Source organism: Gouania willdenowi, chromosome 11 (genome assembly GCF_900634775.1).
Source record: "Gouania willdenowi chromosome 11, fGouWil2.1, whole genome shotgun sequence".
Lineage (NCBI taxonomy): Eukaryota > Metazoa > Chordata > Actinopteri > Blenniiformes > Gobiesocidae > Gouania > Gouania willdenowi.
The window spans coordinates 18,763,335-18,790,276 of NC_041054.1; the positions used below are offsets into that span (position 1 = coordinate 18,763,335).

At 39.5% G+C, this 26,942-nt stretch overlaps 1 protein-coding gene across 1 annotated transcript in view; it reads left to right on the forward strand.

Moving 5' to 3' along the window:
- The first annotated feature begins 12,899 nt into the window (after window positions 1-12,899).
- Window positions 12,900-26,942, forward strand: part of dlgap3 (discs, large (Drosophila) homolog-associated protein 3) — a 30,804-nt gene continuing 16,761 nt past the window's right edge. Inside the window, exons 1-5 of the mRNA XM_028460861.1 lie at window positions 12,900-13,982; window positions 19,950-20,164; window positions 20,969-21,071; window positions 21,149-21,365; window positions 24,114-24,649. Coding sequence (XP_028316662.1) covers window positions 12,900-13,982; window positions 19,950-20,164; window positions 20,969-21,071; window positions 21,149-21,365; window positions 24,114-24,649 — 2,154 coding nt within the window. The remainder of the gene's footprint in view (window positions 13,983-19,949; window positions 20,165-20,968; window positions 21,072-21,148; window positions 21,366-24,113; window positions 24,650-26,942) is intronic.

Genomic DNA, 26,942 nt, shown 5'->3' on the forward strand with positions numbered 1-26,942 from the left:
GGAGCAAAGCTAAAGAGAAGATAGAATAGTTTGAATTAGACTCTCTCTGGGTTTTGCCTGGTTACCTCCCTAACTCGCAACTCTGCACCATGAAGAAAGGAATGCTCACCGTGCCACTTTAACTCATGGACAAAAAAAATTACTGTGGACCTAATAATTACAGCAGGAAGATGATTACTGTGACATTAAAATAAAAAGAGACACCAAACTGCAGCCAAGCGCCAAATATCCTCATTGCCAGATAGTCACAGTTATCTGGATCAGTAATGCTGATCATGGTACCATCATCATTCACACTTTAAAGGCTTCTAAAAAAATTCTATCCCTTATAATAATGAGACAGTAGGTCCAAATGTATGGGCGTTTTTGCAAAAAAAATTGTGATAAAATGCTCACCCAGATTAAACTCAGTGGGATGATTGAGAAACTAAACCAATATAACTGACTGATCTTAATAAAATCTGACTCAGTTACGGACTGAGATATGAATATTTTAAAATTTCGCCAATGATGACAGGTAGGCGAGGGATTTTTTGATTTATTGGTATCTTTCATGTTGCAAGGTCTATCTTTATTTATTTTATTTTTTTTATTAGACATGTTCCTGCTAACATACTAACAAACAAACAAAGGTGGAGCCAATGATATCCACATTGCATTGCACTTAAAAATGGCTTTTCAGAAAATGCAAATTGTTTATTTATTTATTTTCTTTTACGTTTTGTTGGATCTTGTTGCAAAGCTATACATAATGCGCGTTTCATCAGACTTATTACAATGACGATATTGTTTTGACACCAGCAATGCATTTGCTTTCTGAGACTCTTGAAGCTGCCTTTGACATTTCCTCCATTTCCTTTTCGTAAACACAAATAAAGATGGATAGATTGAAGAGGAGGCTAGTGTTTCACTCCTTGATCAAGCACAATATATGTAAGCTGGTTTTAGTTGAGACACTTAACTTATACACAGACTACCTCATCCATCAAGTGCAGAATCTACAGAGTCAACTACAGTAGCACAAGCAGAAAGTGACACTGAAAACAGACACCATTACAAAATCTGCTTGCTAAACTAATGAGGACACTTTATTGTGCAGCACTGATGTTAAAAAGGCTCCTATGTGACTCCCCTGGCATGCTATGCCCGTATCCTCCCACATCTGATGATTTAAATGGGACTGCAGCAAAATGTGTTGTGCCACTTGAACTGTATAATCTGATTGCTTGGATTATAGAACCCACATAAGCATGTTATGTCAATATACCCAAGTCTATGTGTCTAGGTCTAACTGTTGTGTCACTACTAAGTAGACTAGCACATGGTGCTTCATGGGACACAGATTTAGCTACATGGGATTATGTATCTGACAGTGATGGGGATGATTAGACACATTAAAAAAACCATAAAACATCCTCTAAAAAAAGTCATCCATTGAACAAAACTATCAGATAGATATTATGTTATGTTATTATGTACATACTGTACATTATGTTATCATGCATATATAAATGTCAATTTGTGAAAGTTTTTGTGTCGCTAAAGTGAATGTTTCTGAATAAAAAAAATATATTTATATAGATTTATGGCTTGCAACAAAAAACTGCAGGATATTTTGTGAAGAACTTTTAACCCAAAGTCAATTAGGGTATAGTTTAAACAAAAATGCATTTAAAAAGTAGTGCCCAGACATGGGAACAAACATCATTTTCTAGTCACTTTCTCATGGATCACGTTATGGCCTATAAATAGTTCATGTGTTGATAAACTGAATAAAACAAATCAGTATACTTAGGAAGTTTTCGATTATAACATGAATACATTTTATGTTGTGAGTTTCCAATGCAAAATTGAACATGTTATATAGACTACCATACTTACTGATAACTATAGTTACATAAAATCCTAACTTGTTGTAGATTCGATGCACTTGTTCCACATGACAAATGTCCATTGAAAGTTAATGTCGAGCCCTGATGAAGAAATTGTAAACTTTTTCAGAGGCAGCATTTCCGGGAATTGCAAGAATTTTTTCAAACTAAAGGCGGGCAGATACTGTGCGATTTTTTTTCAATCATTGTACTCAGCACCAGCTCAAATTGCTCAATTGCAGAGCCCGAATATTCGCAGCTCACGATTCATGTTCTCACACTATACGGACCGACTCTGACACAATCTGACTCCTCAAACTGTACGTCCATACACGACAAGTGGAGAGACACCCGCAAATCTCTGCAAAAAGAGCTTTAAAAAAGAAAAGACGGTGATGTGATGGACCAGGAACTGGCTGGATAGACGTGAGCAGTACGGTCCTTCTATTCTACAGCAGTCCTACGGTGTTCGCGCATGCACAGTGTGAGAGTTTAAGGTAAGCCGGTCTGTGGCACTGCTTCATTAGTGCGATACCCTCATCAGGAGCAACCAGGATTTCAAACATGTTTGATTTCCTGACGACCATACTGATCAGGAGCTGGTTGTGAGGTGTTAATCGCTTCTCGTGACCCCATGTATACTACACGATGCACAACACATGAGCTAGCCCAGACTCAGCCTAATCCCAAAACTAAACGCACGAGTCAAAAATCAGCTCCAAATGGGCCAAAAATTGCACAGTGTATGCCTGCCTTTAAGCAGAACTAAGTAACTTTTTCACCTTAATAAATCCTTCTCATAGTCCCTGTGAGGGTAATACAAATGTTTCTGGGGTGATTGGGGAGTCTTTCATCTCCACCTGTTGTCTCTGGCCAGAAAACCGCACTTGCAACTTTCCCTGCCTCCGTCCCGGTGGCAAGACGTTCTGCTTTACGGCAGCGCAATACAAACTAATGCTAGATTATGACCAGCCCTGTGGCTGCACACGGTTGTCTACAAATTCACTTTTTTCAAATTTATATCATGGCGGAGCCAGCAAAAAAAGGCAGAGAAGACCTTTACCCGAGGAACAGAGCAACTCCATGCAGTGACAGCTCAGCAGCAACACGCAGCAATCACACACACTGTCGTCGTGGCGCGCACACACACTCACAACCCAGCGCTCCATCAGGCAGCACACACACAAATATCCATCCATTCATCTATCTATCCATTCATCCATCCTTCCATCCATTTTCAGAGCCGCTTTGTCAGCACACAAACAAACACATCACACACATTTCCACACTCCTTTCCGTATTACTCCCACATCATTCATTCATTTTACTTGTCTCTCTTCCTCATACTGTTCACATGGTCACATGGGACTATATGTGTGAAAGCACCCTTAGAGTCACTGATGTATTAGGATTTTTCAGTGATCGGTTGCGAGCAAAGGTGCGCATGTAGCTGTGGGGTGGGGCAGGCGGCGGGGGTGCGGAAATGTTTACGACAGTTACATAACCAAAAGGGACCTTTAGGGGAAGCGCTAAGCGCAGGTTACTCAGTTCTGCTTTAAGTGGTTCATATAAATGTGTGGCATAGCAGGAAACTCAAGAACTAAACTAAATTTGCTAACTAGCTACAGCATGACAGCTAATGCTATGTTATTCATCTCCTGTGTCATAAATTACATTAGCTCAATGTGTAAGTTACCACTCTAGGGCTTGAACATCACACGGCCACACATCTTTATGATTAAAGATATACAAAGAAATTTCACCTCACTCCTTTTTCCCCTATCCAGTGAGTTGTTGATTTTACATGACTGCCACTTTTGTGTAACACTGTTTGACACTGCACACACAGGGACTGCAGTGAGCGGGCAGCCTCAGCTGTTAGCAAAGTGGGTCAGAGCAGCTGGTGTAATCATATGAATATTTAAAAGCAAGCAGCTCCAGTCTGAGGCCGTTGTAACGACCACGCTGATGCCAAGCTGTGTTAAAAATGACAGCTTGGCGTACGGCTTTAACTGAGCAGCTACCCAACATTTCTGCCTATAATAGAGTAATAAAGTCCTGGGAGGAAACACTAGAGCAGACTATAACATAAACTATGCATAAAAAAAGTAGGAGGGCTAAAGAGTCTGTAGGTGTGTTCGTAACAATGGACGCTCATACGGTTAGCGATACTGTTCGGAGGGTAGAATTTTGTTGTTTGAAATTCAGGGTTGGGTTCATTTACTTTTATCAGCTACAATTACATTTTCAAATATCCATGCGTAATTAGAACTTAATTACGGTAATTGCCATTTACAGAATCAGAATCAGAAACAACTTTATTGACCAAGTAATGTATGTTATACACACAAGGAATTTGACTTGGTGACCTGTGCTCTCTCTAATAGTGTAAATATTAAATAATAACAATCAACTAGAAAAAAATAAATAAATAAACATAAATATAAACAGTATTTAGACTAATATGTGCAGAACTAAATAAAATAATAATAATAGTAATAATAATAATAATAATAATAATAATAATAATAATAATAAAGAAAAATAATAATACAATATAATAATAAGATAATAGTGCAGTAGTGCATTGATGAGTAGTGCAGGTGAGCATTTAAATTAAATAGTATGTATGTATTTGTATCCAATTAGAATTAAAATTACACATGTAATTCAGGGTTTCTATACAGCTTCAGTCAAAATCAATTTTTTAAAGAATTTTTAATGCCATTTGAAATTACATAAATAAAAATCGACTTCACAGTAAGCACAATTGGGGGGTAAAATGCATAAGTTTAGGGTACATTTTTCCCAGTGTCTAGTGCAGACGTTCAACTGGTGGTCCCCAAAGTAAACACAAAAATACACAAAAATGACAGTAAATTACACAAAAACAATCAAAATCACTCTACACACACAAGATGACTACAAAAAAAATAGCCAGAAATCTATGAAACAACAAAAAACCATTCAGAAAAGCCATTAAGATGGACAAGCAATATTCTTTACATTTACATTTTATCATGTTGTTAAAAGTTGCTACAAGAATAACGTGCATCTGCACACAGTCCTGCTGCAATCACGTCACTGTTTTGTAGTTGGTCCCGCTGTCCTGATTGCGCGATGTTACGGTAAATTATATATTTTATTAAAAAACTAAATATGAAAATCATAAAATCATACTCATTATCTGTTAAAATTTAAGATTTTTGAAACATTGATTTCAGACATTTTAATGACAGTTAAGGCCTTGTTTTTAGATTGATGAATTTAATGCCTTTTTAGGGATCTGTAGGAACCCTGTAATTATAAATGTCTTTCCTGTAAGAGAAAAAGAGACACTTTGAACATCTTTTGTAACATTTCAGTGCATGAGAAAATGGTATATTAATGTTTTGTTCAATAAATAAATCAGAGAAAAAAGACAAACTTTGAATTTCAATTCAACGAGTGCTGACCGGCAGAAAACTACATTATTTGAAAGGGTAAAAGTGGAAATTTTGTGAAACAAATGAAAAAGAATAGATTCCATAGACAGAGAAATGTAGCTTGAGGACAGAAGTAGGTCAGAGGGAGGAGAAAAAGCCATTATGACGGATGCAAGGAGGATAATTAAGAAAAGTGACAGCTGACCATCGTCTTTCTTGTTAAGTTGTCCGTGCTTGTTGTTTCTGTTTGTTTTTCACTCACACATTCAAAGAGCGTGTGTGCAATGTTGTGATTGACATTTCTTTGCCAGCAGCTCCAAAATTTCCTAATGAACCGAACGTGGTTTAATTTACTCCTCCAGGCGCTGCTGGCTGCGTGCTTCAATGTCTATTCAGAAACACACACAAAAAATATACATGCACCACACAGGAAGAAAATAGCTCTCTCGTCAAGATTTGGAACATGAACCCAGATTTGGAGACCTTTCTAGGAAGGAGAAGGTTATCATTATGAAATTACTGCAAGAGGGGTTGGGTTTCTGGGATGAACCCAGAGACCTTTCTGTGGTCTACTCATTCCTGCAGGAGTTTTCTCTTGGTACCCCATCAACGCTGACCATCAGAACAGACATGAAGAAACATTTGCCAACATTGGCTTATTCTGCTCTAATCTGTAATTGTATTCTGTGCTATCTGTCATCCAATAACTGTAGGGTTGGGGGTTTGAATCCTGCTCTATTCAAGTCGTTGTCCTTGTGTCGTTGGGCAAGACACTTTACCCACATTTGACTAGTTTGAATTGTGCATGAATGTTGGTGGTGGTCAGAGGCCACAAAGCCACAAAATTGCAAACACGCTTCTCTTAGTATGCCCCAGGGCAGCTGTGTCTACAATGTAGCTTACCACTACTGGTATGACTGCTGTGAATGAATAATGGTTTCTGTACATGCTTTGAGTGTAATTGAAAAAAGTATTATATAAATACAATCCATTTTTATTATTATATGATCAGTCATGAAAGATTTTATTATTATTCAATCTGATCAATTCCTTTTCTATTTCTTCTCTGTGTTCGGTTGCAGGGTAAGCATTCTAAATATGTAGTCCTGTTGGATCCAACAGAACCACAACATCTGCAAAAAGAAATGACCCGATCCTGAGGTTTCTTAACCGGACCCCCTCAATGCCCTAGCCGAGCCTAGAATTTCTGTCCATAAAAGTAATGAATAGAATCTGTGACAAAGGGCACCACTGGTGTAGTCAAACCCTCACTCCAATCAGACTTACTGCCGGCAATGCGGACCAAGTTCTGGCATCAATCGTACAGAGAACCAATGGCTTGTATGAGGGCGTCTGATACCGCATACTCCTGGATAACCCCAACAGTTCCCCAATCTGACAGTCCAGAGGCACTACCCCCGATGTCTCTGCAATATTGCAGATTTGTGTCAACCATGACAGCTCCACAATGCCTAAGACCGTGAAGACCCTGCCACCGAGGAGCAAAACAAGAGAATCCCCAGAAGGAGAACGCTCCAGTATTCTCTCCCAGGATCATTTGTTTTGTGACAGTTTGGATGAACGAGATGGAGTCAAGCTTTAGGGTTGCTGGTCAGATGCGGACATAGGGTTTATTTGGTCAAAGAGTTTTGAGAAACAGACCGGTCTAGGATTCGGAGGTAAACAGGCTTTCAATGCCTCAGTGAATCTGCTGTTGTTCCGTGCTCTCAGGGTTTTGTATGTTGCTGATAGTGGTAGTCATAACATCGCAGAGCCTGCTCTGGCAAAGATCTTTCAGGATCCTATCAGTGTACGATGGTATTTGACCTGCTTAGGCCAGTCTGGCCAGAGTTGACCTGGAAAGTATCCTGTAGTTACAAAAACGCCACTCACCTTCTTCTTCTTGTTCTTATTGGTCTTGTTCTTCTTCTTCTTCTTCTTCTTCTTCTTCTTCTTCTTCTTCTTCTTCTTCTTCTTCTTCTTCTTCTTCTTCTTCTTCTTCTTCTTCTTCTTCTTCTTCTTCTTCTTCTTCTTCTTCTTCTTCTTCTTCTTCTTCGTCTTCTTCTTCTTCTTCTTCTTCTTCTTCTTCTTCTTCTTCTTGTTCTTCTTCTTGTTCTTCTTCTTGTTCTTCTTCTTGTTCTTGTTCTTGTTCTTGTTCTTCTTCTTCTTCTTCTTGTTCTTCACACTAGTTAAAATCGCTACTCCTCTGTTATTCATAAACAGATCGGGATGAAATTTGGTAGGTATAATCTATGGATGTGTACACATCAACACTCAGGGTCCAATTATTGAGCTGTAATTTGACATGAATATCGGAGACCTTTTTGAAAGGTGACGGGGGCCCACCTCCTTTTCCGGTAATTTCTAAATTTATTGGTCATTTGATATATTGTTTCAAAGTAGTTTACCATTTTACGTTGCACAATTTAATTTGTTTTACTCTGTGGAACTGAGTCATTTCACTGAAATTCTTGGGAACGTGCTATTCGGTGCAAAGACGTTCCGCGGGCCCGGCCGTAGTTCATCAGAACTTGTTTAGGACAACATTTCCTTAGTAACTGCAACTTGTGCAATTTTAACTATTATTTTGTTATTTTAGTTTAACTTTTCAATTTTCCAGTTTCCATCATGATTGTTTATAACCAAAGTCAAGTGTATGACTGCAGCCAAATAAACACACTGGCTCATGGCTAATGCGCAGCGGCCCAGTCCACTCAGGTGTGAGAGCAATCAGAAATATGTCTATGGTGGATATCTGATTCAAAAACTCCCGTCCTCACGGTTACACCCATGACATAGCGCAGACGTGGGGGAGCTTTCAGGGTGGCGGCTTTCATTCAGCAAATCAAGGCAAACAGGCCACGCTCTATTTAATGATTATCTCAGCATCTGTTTGCTATCTCTGAGCTCTGTGTGAAAGCCCAGCAAACTCACTCACTGATTCTCTATCTTCTGGCTCTCATCAAATAATTTCATCTTAATTGAATTGAATCAAGAAGCGAAAGAGAAAATGCTGTGTGCATTATGAAACGGCTTTGTGAGTGTGGATCATTATATACTTAGTGCAGAAGTGGTTAGATTACAATGTGATTACAGCAGCAGCAATTAATGCCTGTCTAATAAAGCACATGATTACTATGTTTGGAATGTAATCTTATTGTTATCCTCCTGCTGAGAAGATATGCAACCTAAAAAAGAGGCCATTCTTTTGTCACTTGTGCGTATTTTAAAGCAGCACCCCCGAGGCAGCAGCCCCTCCCTCCTGCTTCAGTGAGACGGGCAGCGGGAAGCTTCCTAAACGTAGCGGGGCAAAATTAAAGCGGTTAATCTTGAATAAGCCTACATTCTGAGTCAACTCATCCCTTAGTAACTCGGTAATTTGACTATTGATACTGTAAAAACGGCGCTGTTTGACGTCACTGGAGCGATGAAGTGACCAAAAAGCACCACTGTGTTCAAGCGACTCATCACGGGCGATTGAAGTGACTGCAGTCGCTACAGTCGCGTTCAGAGTGAACACACCTTTAGTGTGTATTGGTTGTAAAGCGGTATGTGTTGTCACGAGAGCGAGAGCAGAGCTGCGAGACTGCCACCGGGTCAGAGGCAGGGAAAGTTGCAAGTGCTGTTTTCGAGCCAGAGACAGCAAAGACCCCCCAATCACCCCATAAACACTTGTATTACCCTCACAACGACTACGAGGAGGATTTATTAAGGTGAAAAAGTTACTTAGTTCTGCTTTAAACTAAACCTGGTGGATTCATTTATTTCATCTCGAGATGGGCAATATTATTGGCTGATTGGTTGACATTGGAATTGTTTTTTTTAACCAACATTGAAAAGCCGGTATGTGCCGTGTTTTGAGACGAAATGTTAAATGTAAGTGTTGCACTTTCTCATAACTGAAATTAAATTTTCCTCTTTGCGTAGATGTTGTGGGTCTTTATCAGTACTTTTATTCTATTTTAGCAACCTTGTTTTTCCATGTCTGGGGTCCTTGTCAGGTTCATGTTTCTTTTAGTGCTGCAAATACAAATGTGACTACATTTAGATGTTTGCCACCATCTTTTTTTTATTATAATGCAGTTAATCAATAAACATGCTAGGATTTTTTTTTTTCCTCTGTAAATCACGTGGATGTTCAAAGACCTGTTTTATAGTCCTAGAGGTGGAGAATGAAACAGACAATACAGAGTGCCGGGCTGATGAATAAAAGGATAAAGAGGCAAGGTGCAGAATTGAAAAAAGAAGCAGAAACCGAAAAGGCACAGGGAGAAAGGCTAATATTCTTGATTTATCTGCCGAGCAGTCTTTGAGATGAATGAAAGAAAGGAGGCTGTCTGTGGATGCTTATTGCAGCCCCGAGGATGGATGTTTACAATTGGACTGTTTGTCTTTGGGTGGGTGAAAAAAAATGAGAAGCGACATCAATAAAAATGTTAATCAGAAAAAGAAAAAAAAACCAGCAACATTGTTTTCACTTTCAATTCACACGAGTTTGAAAGAACGGGCCAAACAATCTGGACATCAGTCAGCAGTATTTATTTATTTATTTTGGTAGGTATTCGTTTGTATCTCCTATCATGAATTTGTCTCACTGCACCTCCCTAACACAAAGAGGCATGGCGTTGTTCATAAATTGTAAAAAAAAAAAATAGCTGCAGACAATAAGCGAATAAGAAGACACAAATCAAAAATTCAATTTACAGACCATCTAGCTCCTATGTAGCTATCTAGCTCTCCTAAACCTATGTTGGCGTGTTAAACATATGCTATAAAAAATATCTAAAAAACACTTCAACCAGTGTTTCTCAATTGGGGATACGTGTACCATAGGGGCACGCAATGGCACTGCAGGGGTACTTGAGTGACAGAAAGGAAAATTAACAAATGAAAGCATTAAAAATATGAGTTTTTATGTTTATTTTTTAGTTAAAAATGACAACCACATTGAATATTACCAGCAACTCACAAATATACAACAAAAGCACACAAAATAAGAGAAAAAATACAGAATAATAAAAAAAAACACCAAGAGAGCATCATTTAAATAATACCATCAAAAACAACATTAACAACACATAAAATAAGAGAACAATATACTGTATAATAAAAAGAACAGATAAACAACAACAAAATGATGACTGAAATGATTTTAATTAAAACATGAACTGAAAATACAAAAGTCAGTCTTTGTTCCACACCATGCAGGAAATGACCGTAAATGATAAAAACTATGGAAATAAATCTATTCAGTTCTGTTTCTTTCCACTTATTTACAAAAGGAGATACTTTAAAATGTGTGTTATTACTCATTCATTCCATCATTATGCTCAAAAAGTATTTTTTCACAGAAATCTGAGCAAAATGTTGTAGTCAGACAAAGGGGGTACTTGAATTCCTACAGTAAGAGAAAGGAGGTACATCAGCCAAAAAGGTTTGAGAACCACTGACTTAAACAACACTTCCTATGATTTCAACGTATGAAATATCCATCTATCCATTTTCTCACATGCTTACTCTTTTCCATGGTCATAGGCGTCTGTTGGTGCCTATATCCAGCTGTCTTAGGAAGTACACCCTTAGGAAGTACACCTAAAAAAAAAAAAAAAAAAGGAAGTACACCCTGGACAGGGTGCCATTCAATTGCAGGGCAACACACATACAGATGACCACGCACACCCCTATTCACTCCTACAGGCAAACTGGAGACTCCAATCAACCTAACAGACTTGTTTTTGGGATTGTGGGAGGAACCCGGAGTACCTAGAGAACATGCAAGCATGGAGAGAATATGCAAACTCCACACAGAAAGGATGTATAAAATATTCAAGTTCAAAATCTTTTATTCATTACATGAATGGAATGAGTTCTTAACAGAATAATGTAGGAATGATCAATGGGAAACAAAATATTATGCGCCATCCTGGATTAGTTGCACTAATCAGAGACACTGCCTCATGCCACCTCCAGTGGTCAAGACTTTGGCAAACTGCAAAATTTAAAAAAAAAAAAATATATATATATATATATCATCTAGAAAAGATGAGTACAAAGACATTGTTTGTAGTCACCACCTGCAGAAGCATTCTTTTATAGAGGTTGTCTTGCTAATCGCCTCTCATTTCCACCTTTTGTTTGTTCCATTTGCACAACAGAAGGTGAAACTGATTCAAATTCAGTGTTGCTTCCTAACTGGTCAGGTTGATTTCCCAGAAGTGTGATTGACATTGTATTACAAACAATACAATTCTCCTTAACTTTACAGGATCATAAAACACAGAGTTCTCACAAACAAACCAGGTTTTGCAGATTTTATGATTGGTGAACCACGTTCATGACTCACTCTTGAGAGTTTAAGGTGGAGTCTAAATCAAGGGCTCTTACCCCCAATTATATCCAGTTTTCTTCATGCGCTAGGCGGGGCTACACCCTGGACAGGACGGCAGTGGATTATATTTCACATATAAATATTGACCTTATCCATGGTTGGATCACAATAATCTTAATAACAGTGGAAGGTCTAGAGGACAGGACCGATTCGATTTCCTTCTGCTCCTCTCGAAGGACACAATGAACTGTTCACATGGCTTTGTGGTTCTCTTTGTATTGACGACAACTCGCTATATCGCGCGATTACACGTGAGTTAGCGAGATCTCCCGAGTCCTTGCTGCAACAGTACGCATCAGTGATGGAGGAGGTGGGGATTGATGGAGAGCAGAGCATGGAGCAGTTATAAAGCAGACGTTACGGAGTAGTTACGCATCCAGTGGAAATCCGGTGTTATTGTGAAAAACATGGGGAAGTTAGTGTTCTATGTGGTTGTCTGTGAGGTGGATAATTTAAAAGGTATTTAAGGTCATTCTTGAACTCTTGTTGCACCATACACCAGCTTACTGTAGTTTATGAGCTGTCTTAAAACAATTTTTAAAGAGTTGGTTTTTTTTCGTTTTTTTTTGTTTCTTTCATTAATATTTTAGGTAATACCTAAAAATCAATAGCTTTTTTGCTTGTGTCCCAATAGTTGCTGGATGTGAAAGGAAAATGTGTATGAAAATAGAAGACATCCCTGCGGTACTGAACAGTTCAATGCAAGACTGCAACATTAACCTGGGCCTAAATGTATGTTCCAAATATTGTCAGCGTTGATGTTTCATGAAAGGTTGTAGATTTAGATTGTGCAAATAGGAATGTTGGTCAACTCCGCAGAAGACGCTGGGTTTGATTCCCACAGTGGGTCTGGGAACTTTACCAAATGCAGTTTGCATGATTTCCTCCGGGTGCTACAGTTTCCCCCATTATTACCACATGCCTTATTGACTTTGTCAGTGGAATGGCTGTGTGGTCACAGTGGCTCAGGGAAAAACAATTGTTTGTAATTTTGTTCATTTTGCTGTGCAGTTATTTAGTTTGTTTTTTTCTTTTGTAACATCCGGAGTCATTGGTTTTTGGGAAGTAGATGAGGCCTTTTGATTGGACTACATCATAGTTTGTAAGAAAATCACTAACAAACCATGTTGTTCTGTTCCAGGTGAGACCGGTGCAGCCCTGTCACGCCAACAGCGCCCCCTTTCGGCCCGGACGGCCCACCATGGCCCGGCGCCTATGAAAGGGTACCATGTCAGCCGAAGCTTGTCTCAGCATTCCTCCGGTGGTGGAAGTGGAGGCCCCTGCCACTGCCCACCTGACGACTGCGATGGCCCAGGAAGAGACTACTACCAGGGTCACAGTGACGGGCACTACTACCCAGGAGGCCCAGCAGAGGCTCTGGCTCTTGAGAGGCATCATTCCCACTCTCACTCACACTCCCATAGCCACTCTGGAGGGGGAACGTTCCCCCGTTCTCACATCAACCAGCACCCTCCTTTACAGTCCTTTGACTCTTGTGAGGAGTGCTTATCAGGCCATGGCGGGAAGATGCACCGTATACCCCCAAATCTGATGGACCAGTTTGAGAAGCAGGTACCTTTTCACCCTGATGGCTTTCACACACTGCAGTACCAGCGCAACGCTAGTGGTGGTGCTGAGCATCGCAGTGAAAGCCCTTCCCGCATTCGCCACTTAGTCAATTCAGTGCAGCGCCTATTTGCCAAGTCACACTCCCTGGAGGCTCCATCCAAGCGAGAGTACAATGGTACGAGGGGAGGCGGGGATTACCGCAGTGAGAGGGGAGGAGGGGGTCACAGGAGTGGAAGTGAAGAGGGTCACTACTCAGGACACCAGTCCCGATCCACCAGAAGGAACAAGTCCCGAGAACGAAGCAAGAGTGGAGACTCAAGGCACGAATCGAGCAGACGCCATCGCAGCCGGACCGCAGGCTGGTGGAGCTCTGATGACAACCTCGACAGTGACAGCAGCTTTTTAGTCAGTGGGGGTCGAAGAGGGTATCCCAGTGGCCACGAGAGCTTAGACGCTGCCATTCAGGAGCTCACAATGAAGAAACCAAGGGAGCGAGGAGGGGTCCCGGGATCTGGGGAGTGCATGGCCTGTACTACAGTAGCTATACCTGGGAATGAAGGGGGAGGTCACCATCGGGACCACGGTCACTCGCTAAAGAGGAGCACCTGGTCGGCCATGACAGTGAGTCAGGCCAGAGAGGTGTATCCTTCTAGCAGGGGTGGAGCTTATGACAAAGCCTTGGTACCAGTGGAGAGCAAGATCAAGGAAAGAACCTTCCATTACCTGCAGGTGTGTTTCTGCCTTCTTGGTGACATCTGTACTGTGTATGCTGGCTTTAGCTAATTCAGTAAGTGCATGTACAAACTAAGTCTGATTTATTTACCTAAATACATAAGCCTTCCATCAGAGGCATAGATTTGAATAACAACCGATCCTCAGGTTACATAAACAATCTATAGGGTTTTTCTGCAAAGCTATAACTTCAGGGGTTTTTGGCAAGACCCACAGGAACTGGGTCACTTAGGTCCTGCCCACATTGGATGGATTTAATCAAATAACCTGTATTGCTAAAGCAGTTTGGCTTGGCACCAGTTTTACATTTCCCTAACCACTACTTATTAACTACAGAATCCACTGTGGGAAAGACAATGAATTCTACTTCACAGAAGTAATTTCTAATCAGTGGTTTTTTTATAAACCCACCCAAAGGGATAGAACTTGCTTTTTGTCAGTCAAAACTGTGTTTCTCAGACCTGACTGAAGGTGTCAGTATGGTGCATCTTCTTCTTGATGGTTTGGTAGCCAAACCAACAGTGCCACGTGGAGGTTAGAAACTGTTTTGTTTGGTCATTTGCTTTGGTTCTCCAAGTGAATGAAAGACCTTTCTATCCAGTGCTATCTGGATGAGAAACTTTTCAAAAAAAGAAAAGCTATGCCTTTTATTGGGTATTGCTTTCCTTTTTACAATAATACAGACCATTTACTTTTACCTCATCAACACACCTATCTACATCTCTCCCAAGTGTTGCCACTGGCAACTCTCAATACAAAACGTTATCCTCAGACAAGGGGAGTGGAATTAGTCATAGTGGTGCTTCCGAGGTCTGGGTGATATGGACCAAGATTCATATTTTGATATTTTTTCTCTGAAAATGGCGATACAATATATGAATTTTGTGAACTTTTCTAACCTTTTCTTAATAAACTCTAACCAGAATGAATGATTCTGAATGAGAATCACTGCATAATGCCAGATGGGTGCTTTTATTGACGAACAGCAGTACAATATCAACATGTGCTCATTCATGCTTTTTTGTCTCATTAGGGACAGCATGTGTCAGTATATCAGACACCATGTGATATATCACCCAGACCTGATTCTTTATTATGTCATACATCGCATTTGTGTGTGGGCCACCGACAGTTTAGGAACAGCCATATTACGCCCAAATGATCAATAACCATCACATGCTGTCTTTGTGCACTTTTCGTACAACTTGTGTTTCTATAGAAACAGCACAAGACTCCCTGCTGTTGATAATGTCTCATCTTCAATACACAACTGAGATCTGCCATTAGGAGACTCCAAGAGCATGGAGATATACTGTATGTTTATGCATTCAAGAAACACACTTGCCTGAGTGCTTTTTGACTTCCATCTAATTCACACTGAAGGTCACTAAGTAAACGTTACTACTGCAGCGTTAAGAAGAGTAAGAAGGCCGTGAAATGTATCAAATCTCTTTGGTAAGTGTTTTCAGAAGTTATTGCATTGGGTATGAATCCTCTTTAATTCTCAAACGACCTCTATTGATAAGATATGTGCGGAACCTTTTGTATGATAGGAAAGCAGTTAGAGTAGTTTTTAGTGATGATAGTTTTTTTGTTGTTATACTATATATATATATATATATATATATATATTTATATATATATGCTTGTTTCATAAGTTAAAGTTATCCTACATCCAGAGATTTAGTATGTATCCAGGATTTTTTTTCTCTAAGACTAGAGGAGGAAGTTGGAGTTTGAAAGTGGAGTCCTTTGCGTAACTGAAAAAGTTTGATGCCAACAAATAAAAAACCGCTAACCTTGTTTTTTTTTCATTCAACACACAACACTGTATATGAGAAAGCCTTGCTAGATTTCCATCTGACCTGGCAGTTTGAAGTGTTTCTTTTCCATTTTGGCTTTTTGATAGGCATCATCAGTGCAAGCTTTTGTACAGTATGTTTGTTTTCACATTGTCACCGTGAAGGTTTTAGTGGCAGGACCAGGGTTAGGGTCAATTACATTTTTCAATTGCAATTGCATTTTGAATTATCCATGTTCAATTACAACTTGATTATAAGTACGGTGACAGACGTTTTTTTTCCCAATTACAATTAAAACTACATATTTTTTTCTTCCTGAAAGTCAATTGCAACTATTTACAATTACTGAGTTTTTTTTCAGTAAATCAGCCCATCAATCATAACCTTCCTCTTGTGTAACCTACTCATATTTTAACAGGTCTTAAATCAGCTGTAAAATACCCTACTAATTATTATCTATCATTCAGTTTGTTTCTCACCTATTGGTTATCTTGTTTGGCTTGATATTTAATGAAAATATAGGTATTTATATATTTGGTGTGGGCGTCTGAGCTTTTTTTCTGTCAGAATACCCCTTGATTTAAATTTCAATGGTAAAATGACCATCAAGAGAACTAACAGGTAAACTTAATATCAAACACATTTTAATAATTGTTACCAAAGTAGGCCTATGTGTAAGCCATAGAACTTTAACATGGTTCCCAAGTTTTTCTGTTTAATTAAACTGTAAATTATAATTTTTATTGAATTTTGCATGCCAATTACAATTACAAAGTCAATTACCTGAACTAAATTAAAATTATAAATATATCATAGGTGTAATCTATTATCAATTATGCCATTATATTTGACCCCAATCCTGGGCAGGACTCTGGACCTTTTTCTTCTGTCTTCTTTTAACATCAACGCATACGTGGAACACTTTCTGACATAATCACATTATCGGTAAAAGTTTCCAAATCAGGTCAGTTCTCGACTCGTATAGTTAATCCTTCAGCCATTCAGTTTTTACAATATGCCCATACAACTATTCACTGACTCCACTTTGGGTCTTTGTTTGCTGTTTTCTGAAATGTAGAAACCACTTTGTCCAATATCTTTTTACTGCTCTCGCTGCCAGTCTAAAATCAAGTACTCTTGGGTCTCTTAACCTCACGCTTCCCCTCAACCTGTGTGCAATAGATAAGGGATGATTTAAAAAAAAATAAAATAAATAAAGTAAGAAGAAGAATATATAGTTAAGACTGAAATCCAAGACAGAAGCAGCAAGAAAGTGGGAGGGAAAGATAGAAACGAGCCAGATAAAGGAATGCGGCGAAGATAGCAAAGTAAATACGGGGATAGAAAAACGATAAGGAAGGTGATGGTAGCCAAGGGGCAAAGAAAAGAGAGGGGAGACGAACCAGATGAGGAAATGAGTGAGATAGTGAAAGGCCAGGGGGTTGGAGAGATTAGGCTGAATCATCTTTTAAGTGATGACCTTAAAAACACACACTCAGCTGGATGCCAAACCCTGGGGCCTGCGTGTGTGTGTATGTGCGTGTGTGTGTGTGTGGGCCTTTTTATTTGGTCACATTTGAGAAAGCTCGCCTCACAGCATTGGCAAACACACAGCTGAACAGCTGCTGTAAGGTGGTACAAAGCTTTCATCATGCTGGAAGATTTCTGGCACGCAGACACACATACACACACACATTTACTTTTAGACTAAGTGATTTTTGACATTAATACATTTCATGCTCAAGGTTAATAAAAGTTTGGGCAATTGAACTGGAATAGTTTTATGTATAACAGAAATCACACAGTCTTGACAAATATCCAATATGTGATTATTCCAATAGTTTTATATCGCCTTGGGCTTTTTTTTTTTCTTTTTTGAAATGTTGGTCTAGTTTTGGCAAGACAGTAGGTGGAAAAAAAAAGGGGAAATATGACGTGATTTGGGAAATTCACCCCTACTGAGGACAAACGGCGAGTGTACTTATGCTACAATATCTGCCAAAGGTCAATCAATGCAGACCTAAAAGCGTCATTATTCGTGAGTTATATTGTCATTGACTGAATTGGTTCTGCATATTGCATCAGACTATCCAGTCCCATCAAAAAGTGATGTGCAATTATCATTTGTGCAGTGTGTGGGATTTGTGGAAAGCCTGAGCAACTTAATTCAGGGAATTACAATCTATTAGAGGTGTGAAATGGGAAGAAGAAGAAAAAAATGTAAGTAATGAATTGCAAATCTGACTTTAAATAATTGTTTCATTCGCATCGTGTGATCTTGTGATTACCAAAAATACAGGTGAAACATCGAAAATGTTAAATATCGTGTGAAAGTGAATTTATTTCAATAATTACCTTAAAAAGGTGAAACTAATATTGTACTTATTCAGTACAAGCAAAGTCAGATACTGTTTCACTTGACTACACAACGTTTTACTCCCTACGTTCCTGCGAGTGTTTTTTTCATTTGGTAGTTTTTACTTAATTCTTGTCATTTTATATGCTTTTATCTTGTGTGTTCATTTGCATTTGGTTTGCTTTTATGCCTTCAGACTGTGTGTCACCTCACATGCATTCTGTCTGCTCGTCCCTCTGCCGATCTACCTGCTGCTCTGTGCTGTGCGCTTTCTTTCTTTTTTTTTTTTGCTCTGCTTTTGTCAGCTTCTCGCTTACGCTGCTGCTTTTACTTTTCTGTGTCAGTGTTTCTCCAGCTGTCAGAGTTTCTCTCTCTCTGTAAGTCCCTTTGTCCATTTCTCCCTTTCTCTGCCATCATCTCATACTGTATATATATATATATATGTATATGTATATATATATGTATATATATATGTGTATATATATATGTGTATATACGTGTATATATATGTGTATATACGTATATATGTGTATATATATATATATATATATCTGTGTGTATATATATATATATATATCTGTGTATATATATATATATATATATATATATCTGTGTATATATATGTATATATATGGGATCCTGTGTGTTTGTGCTTTTATTGTGTGCATGGCCTTAGTCTAGGGCTTTCTTTAAAAAGTGTCTGCATGTTTGTCCAAACTATTTATAACCCAACAGCGTTTCTGATGTGAAATATGTTTAATGGAAGATATTGGAAAGAACCTTTTCAATATCTCAACACTGACCGACTCACATTGTGATGAATCGCCTTTTTCTGAACAAGTATAACACGTGAATGCATTACAGTACAGTAGCCCCTCGTTTATCGCGAGGGTTACGTTCTAACGATAAACCGCAATAGATGAAATCTGAGAAGTAGTCAGCTTTATTTTTTACAACTATTATCCATGTTTTAAGGCTGTAAAACCCCTCACCACACACTTTATACACTTTACTTAGACAGGAATGAACATTTCTCTTTTGTTTAAACACTCTCAAAGTTCAAACCTTTGCAGATTTTAAAATATAAACCTGTTTTCAAACATACAGCACTTCAGAGTCACACTGCTAGCGATCAGACATTGACGCCGAACGCATTCAGAGTCTTTGTTGACAAGGACGTCAGGCCGTCAACATGGACACTGGTCTGTTCACCTATTCAACCATGGAGTAGAAGCTGTGTGTGACCACCTGGAGCTGTATGACACGGCCTTTATAACCGGGACTGGACTAGGAAGGATTAGGCGTGGAGGAGAATCAGCGAGAAGGTGGTAGTAGCAGGTAAAAGTTCTCTCTCATTAGCCTCTAATCACACCGGCTTTTTTTTACTGCTGGTTTATGTTTATGAGGAGAAAAAGGAGCGCAGCTCCTCGCTTCAGCAGGCAGTGAAACTCACCGAGTTGGATGTGTCACTGGTGGGTGAACGCAGCATTAGCCATTCAGGACGCAGAACACAATGCGCTGTAAAAAAAAATTGCACTGTAAAAAAAAAAATCTGCGAAACATAGAGGACGTGAAAGGTGAACCACGTTTTAGCGAGGGACTACTGTACTTATATTTCAAACGTCGTAACTTTTTAACCCATCTGAAGGAGACTTCTAGTGACAGTTTGCACATTTGGCCTTGCCAGTCATTTTCCACATGGTTGTTTTAACTCACTCATCGTTTTAATGAATTCTGTGTTGGTCCATTTTTTTTTTTACGCTTTTGACTTTTTTCAATGTCTACGTGAACGTAAATATCTCTCAGGTCCCATCAGATGACTGGGGAGGAGGATACGGCGGTGGCAATGCTTCCGACAGCGGGGGCGAGATCCCCTGCCGTCGCATGCGAAGTGGCAGCTACATCAAAGCCATGGGTGACGATGACAGCGCAGACTCGGACACAAGCCCCAAAGCTTCGCCCAAGTCCACCCTGATCGCCCAGAGAGACGCCTTCAGACGCTCCATCAGCATGGATCAAAGGTCACATGCCGCGCACACTGTTTGGTTGAACAAATTGTTTTTGTTTCTCTGTCATATGCGGAGAGTGGGAGAGACAGTGAAAGCTTTAGCGGACATAAAGTACAAGTTAGTGCTTGTTTTTCTCTGAAAAAGGTCACTCCCTAATGAAGATGACATTTCTTCGTGGGGTGGATTTTGCATAATGCCTATTTCTTGATTACAGCCTAAGGAGTCATCACGTCCTTTGATTACACTGTACTGGGGAGGCTATAAACAAAAACAAAATGGCTGTACAGTATTCATAACAAAACTAGCAAAATAATACCCAATAGATCAGGGGTGTCACACTCATTTTAGCTCAAGGGCCAAATACGGACCAGTTTGATCCCACAGCTGCAGGTTTTAGGCGGGAAAACTTACATTTCAACATTAATGTGCCCAAGTTTCTACTTCCAGTTGTAAAGTAGACATAAAGTATTGAAGGCTTTTAATTTTAATTTGATTTGGGGAGTTTTTCTGGAATAATTTGAGAAAAATTGCAGCATTTTAGAAAGATGTTCTTTCAACAACAATTTACAATTGGATTATTTGGTCATTTACACAATGATTGATGTTTTCTCTGTCATTTTCACTTTCTCCTGCGGGCCGAATCAGATGCTCTGAATAGCTGGATTTGGCCCCGGGGCCTTGAGTTTGACACATGTGCAATAGATGCTCCAAACACAGAACTTTCATAGTTAATTTATACCCAAGGTATTTTTCTGTTCTGTGTAATGCATGAAAGATGCTCAATACAAAATACTGTTGTGCTTCTGCATATTCTAGATACTCATGTAAGCAGTGCACAGATTCCTACCCCAACAGCCGAACAGCCCCCAAAACTCACACCCGCTCCCGTAGTTACACCCGTTCTTTGACCAGCTCACAGGTAACAACTTTTGCATCAGTACTTAGTAATCATTATTGTGGATGAAGGGTAGTCATGGAGGGTCTCTCCATGTGCAGCTGGGCGACACATTGAACCATCAGTTTGAGGCTGTCTGCGAGACCATGTTTGGCGAGGTGGAGTCCCAGGCGGTCGAGGCTCTGGACCTCCCGGGCGTGTTTCGAACACGAAGCCACAGCTACGTCCGCGCCATCCAGGCAGGCTGCTCCCAGGACGACGACTGCCTCTCCCTCTTCTCCATGTCTGGCCCCCAGGGAAGCATCAAGAGCGGGGCTGGTGAGTCGGGAGGAGTCTGCATTTGATTCGAAATTTGCGGAACAATAGCTGTGTTTCCATTACAGATTTTTGCAAAATAAAAGCGATATTTCTAAATGGAAGGAGCCTCGTAACACCCGTGAAATAGACGCTTCAAACTTCCTTATAACACTTTATTATAACACTATTCCTTTTTTTGTTCACATCTAATGTGGCAGTAATAATGTTAAAGTATAATGCTAAGAAATGTCCCAGTGTCCTCTTCTGTTTACATGTGGAAAGTGCCTATTTGTACGGTTGCCGTACGGACAATTGGTACGGTTACCGAAGTACACGTACGTAGGGTGTTAGGGTTAGGATTAGGTTAGGTTATAACCCAATATCACAACAAATTTTAGGGTTAGAGATAGGGTAAGGTTTAGTCTTAGTCACGTTACCTAAACTGGCCAAATAGGGGCGCTGTGTGCGAATAGAATGTCGGTATATTGATGCGGCAACCGTACGGATAGCCACTGCCTTACATGTATGCGCCATGTTTTCTCTGAGTGAAGTGGTCATGTGACCATGTACGTCACGTTTTGTGACGTGTATTTGCGGAAAAAGTGTTTCCATGGTGCTTTTGTGATACATTTCAATATCAAAAAGTCTGAAATTCCTCCTCATGGAAGCGTCAAAACCTTATTAGCGATATTTTTTTCCAAAGTCAGGTGTTTCCATTAACAGTTTTTATTGCACTATTTAGATTTTGCGCATTTCCAAGGGTAATGGAACACAGCTACATGCAGTTTTTGCTTTTATTTTTTGACCCTACAATGGAGTGCAAGAAGTCACGTGACAGCGTTTGCCTGATCTCTCTCAAGCACAGTTGATTTCTAACTAAAATATCTGCATATATTTTTTTTTATTTTCAGCCTATTTTCCAATGTTTTACCTCAATCTGTCACCTTTTAATTCTTGTTAGTGCACTGAAATGTGCGATGCTAGTGCACACTTTCACACATCAACCTAAGTTTATTCCATTGTGCAGTTACTTTGTTCGCCGTCATCTCTGTCTTGTCTTTGTGTCTCAGCGCTTCAATCACACGTGTTTGTGTGAACGCAGATTTCTCAGGCTCAGTAACAGGTTCAGAAGCACTTGTGATGATGATGATGATGATGATGATGCTGATGTTCATAGCTCATTGTCTCCAGCTGCTTTCTTTATGTCTGCATCACCTTCTGCTCTCATTCCTTCGCACCCCCTGTTTTATCCCGTGAAATGGTTCCAGACATGCTCAGGCTTAATATACGCTACAGCTGGAGGTATTCGTGACTACCTGTGGGTGTTTGATTGTACCCAGTTAGTGTGGTGCCAAACATTTCTGAGCCTCCAGCAAAATCCCCACAGAGATTTATCAGAGCCTTTGTGAAGTGTCATCTCCGTCAACCACAAGTGCACACCTGCATACGTGCATGCACACACGAGTGGCTAGAGCTTGCACTTGGAAACTAAAAGGGCTCCCGTGCACTTAGATTTAAAGCAGAGCAGGATGAGAATGAAGCTGGTGAAATGTTATTTTTAAAGATGCAAGGATAGGGTGAGGCTCGAGGGAGGTTTTTGTCGTGTCTGACAGTCTTAGCACTTTACTGAAATTTGCACCAGAAACTCTTTTTTTTTTTTTTTTTTACTGTGGCCACGGTTACATGATGTTTTTTTAATGTCATAATCAGTTATTCCAAATTTAAAAAAGGGTTGTGCTTCGTGTTTACATGGAAATAGTAATTCAGAATTGAGGTTTACATATAAAACAGGTTTATGCGGCTTTATTCAGTTCCGCTTTAGGTCTGGAGATTGGGAAGGGTTCTGATTGGACGGGGGGCAAACAACAAACCTTCTGTTGTTGCCTGTAACATAGAAGACCACATGAGAACTGTTTTCATTTTATTTTCTATTGTAGTTTTGAAGTATCATCTTGACAATAGCATATGGTTTCACTTTGGTCAGCTGAGCAGGAGAAGGAGATAGGAACTAATGGTCGGTAAATAAAGCCAAGTAAAACTCTGAATAACAATAAACAGGAATAAATAAATAAATAACGACAGTAGCTCTAACAACTGGTACAATGATAAAATTGGTGATAAGTGAGCCTGTGAATGCAGTACGGGGGCAGAATTTACTCCGTCTCCGGGTTTTAGTATCACCCGTATGATGAAGCCTGTTCCGTGTGATGTCTGTGTGTGTAATAAGTCCATGTGTAAGCGTGAATGTCCACATGTTTATGCTTCCGTCCATCCACTCTTTTCATTATATCCATGTCTGCTAAGGCTATTATTAAATAATATGGGCCACCATCTTGGACTATGTTGTCATCGCTCGCCATCGCGACTGTGCGAGCATGTGCAGAACAACCGGAATTAAACATTTAGAGGAACAGTTAGAGGAATGATGTATTTCAGAATTAAAATTGGAATATACCAGCCACCTAATTCGGATTTAAGTTTATTTCGGAATTACATTTGCATTAGGAATTAAGTGTTATTCTGAATTAAAGGCGAATTAAAGCTCCCATGTAAACGTGGCCAGTAATAAGCTTGCACATTTGAAATGCATTCATGATTCTTTTTCATTTTAATTGTTTTTCATCCTATATCCTTCTCTTTCCATCAAAATGTTCCTCCTTCCAGTTTGTCCTTTCTGTAAGTACCCCCTGCTCTCTGCTATGTTACCTTTGACCCTTAACAACCCGCTATGCCTTTGTCTTCCTTCCTCCTGCTCTTCTGAAACTTCAGTCTTTCCTTATCATAAAGGTGCTCCTCCCCCACTCCCACCTCGCATGTCAAAGTCTTCACTCTCAGTGCGAGCCCAGAGCAGCACTGAGTCCACCCAGGATGCCTACTTCCAGAGCGCTGGTCAGATGGCCTCGGGCTCCAGTCCAGGGCGTCCCAAGCTTCACAGCAACTCAGTGGACCTGGGTAGTTCTGACGGGCCATCCGGTCGCTCCTCTAGAGGATACTACACGGCCAGCTGCTCAGGGCGATCACGACAGCACAGCAACTCCGCAGAGAGCCTGGATGGGGTCAGGGGTTCACGGGAGCTGGTTCCCTACAGCGGGGGACAAGGAGTCGGGGTGAGGCCCAAGCACAGCAGCTCAGCCGACAGTTTGCTGGAGGGCCCTCCGAGGCCGGCCAGGGAGAGAGACGGCAGGGTCGGAGGCAGCCTGGGGAAGTCTGCCTCTCTGCCTCAGAACAGCATCGTGTTGAGTAAAGCCGGAGGGCAGGATGAAGGACGCGGGGGCAGGAAGTGGAGGCCGTCTATAGCCGTGCAGGTGAGACCAGACACTTTACTCTGATTAGATTAGATTCTGTAGTAAGAGACCTACTGACACCGATTAATATGTACACTGTAAAACAAGGGAGAAATTATTTCAAATGTCAAAAAATGGAGGTAAGGCATAAAAAAGGGCGAAATAATTCAAAATGCCAAAAAATGGAGCAAAGGCTATATATAGTAAGGCGTAAAAAGGGCAAAATAATTTAAAATGCCAAAAAAATGGAGCTAAGGCATAAAAAAAGGGCAAAATAATGTCCAAAGGCAAAAATGGAGGTAAGGCTATAGTAAGGCATAAAAAAGGGCATTTTTTTTTTAAATGCCTAAAAAAATGGAGGAAAGACTACATAAGACATAAAAAAGAACAAAATAATTTCAAATGCCAAAAAATTGGAGGTAAGGCATAAAAAAAAGGGCAAAATAATGTCCAAAGCCAAAAATTGAGGTAATGCTATAATAAGGAATTAAAAAAGGCTAAAATAATTCAAAACGCCAAAACACAGAGCAAAGGCTATAGTATTGAATAAAAACTGGAGAAAAAAATTCAAATGGCAAAAAAATGGAGGTGAAATAAACTCAAGTTTTACCCTACAACTTTTATGTGCAGCCTTAGTTCAGTTTAACCAGACCCTGCTTTAATTTTCCTTTGAGCAAACATCAGTGGAACTTGGTTCAAATCTTGCCCTCAACAATGTATTTATTTTTCACTGTAAATAAATGTCTGTTTAATCCTCAGTGAGTGAACGTAATTCTGTCTATTGTCTGTAAGTACTGCCTACAAATATCTAAGCTTTTAGTGGTGTGGCCCTTTTTATGCTTTAATAAGGCATAAAAAGGACAAAAAAAAATGTCAAATGCCTAAAAATGGAAGTAAGGCTATAGTAAGGCATAAAAAGGGAAAAATTATTTCACATGCCAAAAAAATAGAGGGAAGGGATAAAAAATTACTATACTATACCTTACTATAGCCTTACCTTCATTTTTAGGCGTTTGACATTTTTTTTGTCCTTTTTATGCCTTATTAAAGCATAAAAAGGTCCACACCACTAAAAGCTTAGATATTTGTAGGAAGTACTTACAGACAATGGACAGAATTTCGTTCACTCACTGAGGATTAAACAGACATTTTTTACGCTTGAAATTTTTTCTCCAATTTTCATGCCTTACTATAGCCTTACCTCCATTTTCAGTGTTTGAAATTATTTTGCCCTTTTTTATGCCTTACTATAGCCTTACCTTCATTTTTTTTCATTTGCAAATGTTTCCCTTTTTTATGCCTTACTATAGCCTTACTTCCATTTTTTGCTTTTGCAAATTTTTTGTGCTTTTTTATGCCTTACTATAGCCTTACCTTCATTTTCAGTCGTTTGAAATTATTTTGCCCTTTTTTATGCTTCCTTGCTGCCTTACCTCCATTTTTTGACACTAGAAATTTTTTCTCCAATTTTTATGCCTTACTATAGCTGTACCTTAATTTTTTGCTTTGCAATTTTTTGCGCTTTTTCATGCCTTACTATAGCCTTACCTCCATTTTTTGCGTTTCCAATTTTTCCGCCCTTTTTATGCCTTACTAATGCTGTACCTTAATTTTTTGCGTTTGCACTTTTTTTGCGCTTTATCATGCCTTACTATAGCCTTACCTCCATTTTCAGTGTTTGAAATTATTTTGCCCTTTTTTATGCCTTACTAGCCTTACCTTCATTTTTTTGCATTTGCAAATGTTTCCCTTTTTTATGCCTTACTATAGCCTTACCTTCATTTTCAGTCGTTTGAAATTATTTTGCCCTTTTTTATGCTTTCCTATTGCCTTACCTCCATTTTTTGACACTAGAAATTTTTTCTCCAAATTTTAAGCTGTACCTTAATTTTTTGCATTTGCACTTTTTTCGTGCTTTTTCATGCCTTACTATAGCCTTACCTCCATTTTTTGCGTTTCCAAATTTTTCCCTTTTTAATGCCTTACTATAGCCTTACCTCCATTTTTTGACGTTTGAAATCGTTTTGCACTTTTTTTTGCCTTACTATAGCCTTACCTCAAAGTTTTGCATTTGCAATTTTTTTTCCCTTTTTAATGCCTTACAATAACCTTACCTCCATTTTTTGCGTTTGCAATTTTTTCTCCAATTTTTGTGCCTTACTAGAGCCTTACCTCCATTTTTTTGGCATTTGAAGTTTTTTCTCCTTTTTATATGCCTTACAAATGCCTTTCCTCTGTATTTTGGCATGTTGAATTATTTTGCCCTTTTTTATGCCTTACTTTAGCCTTCCTTCAATTTTTTGCCTATGCATTT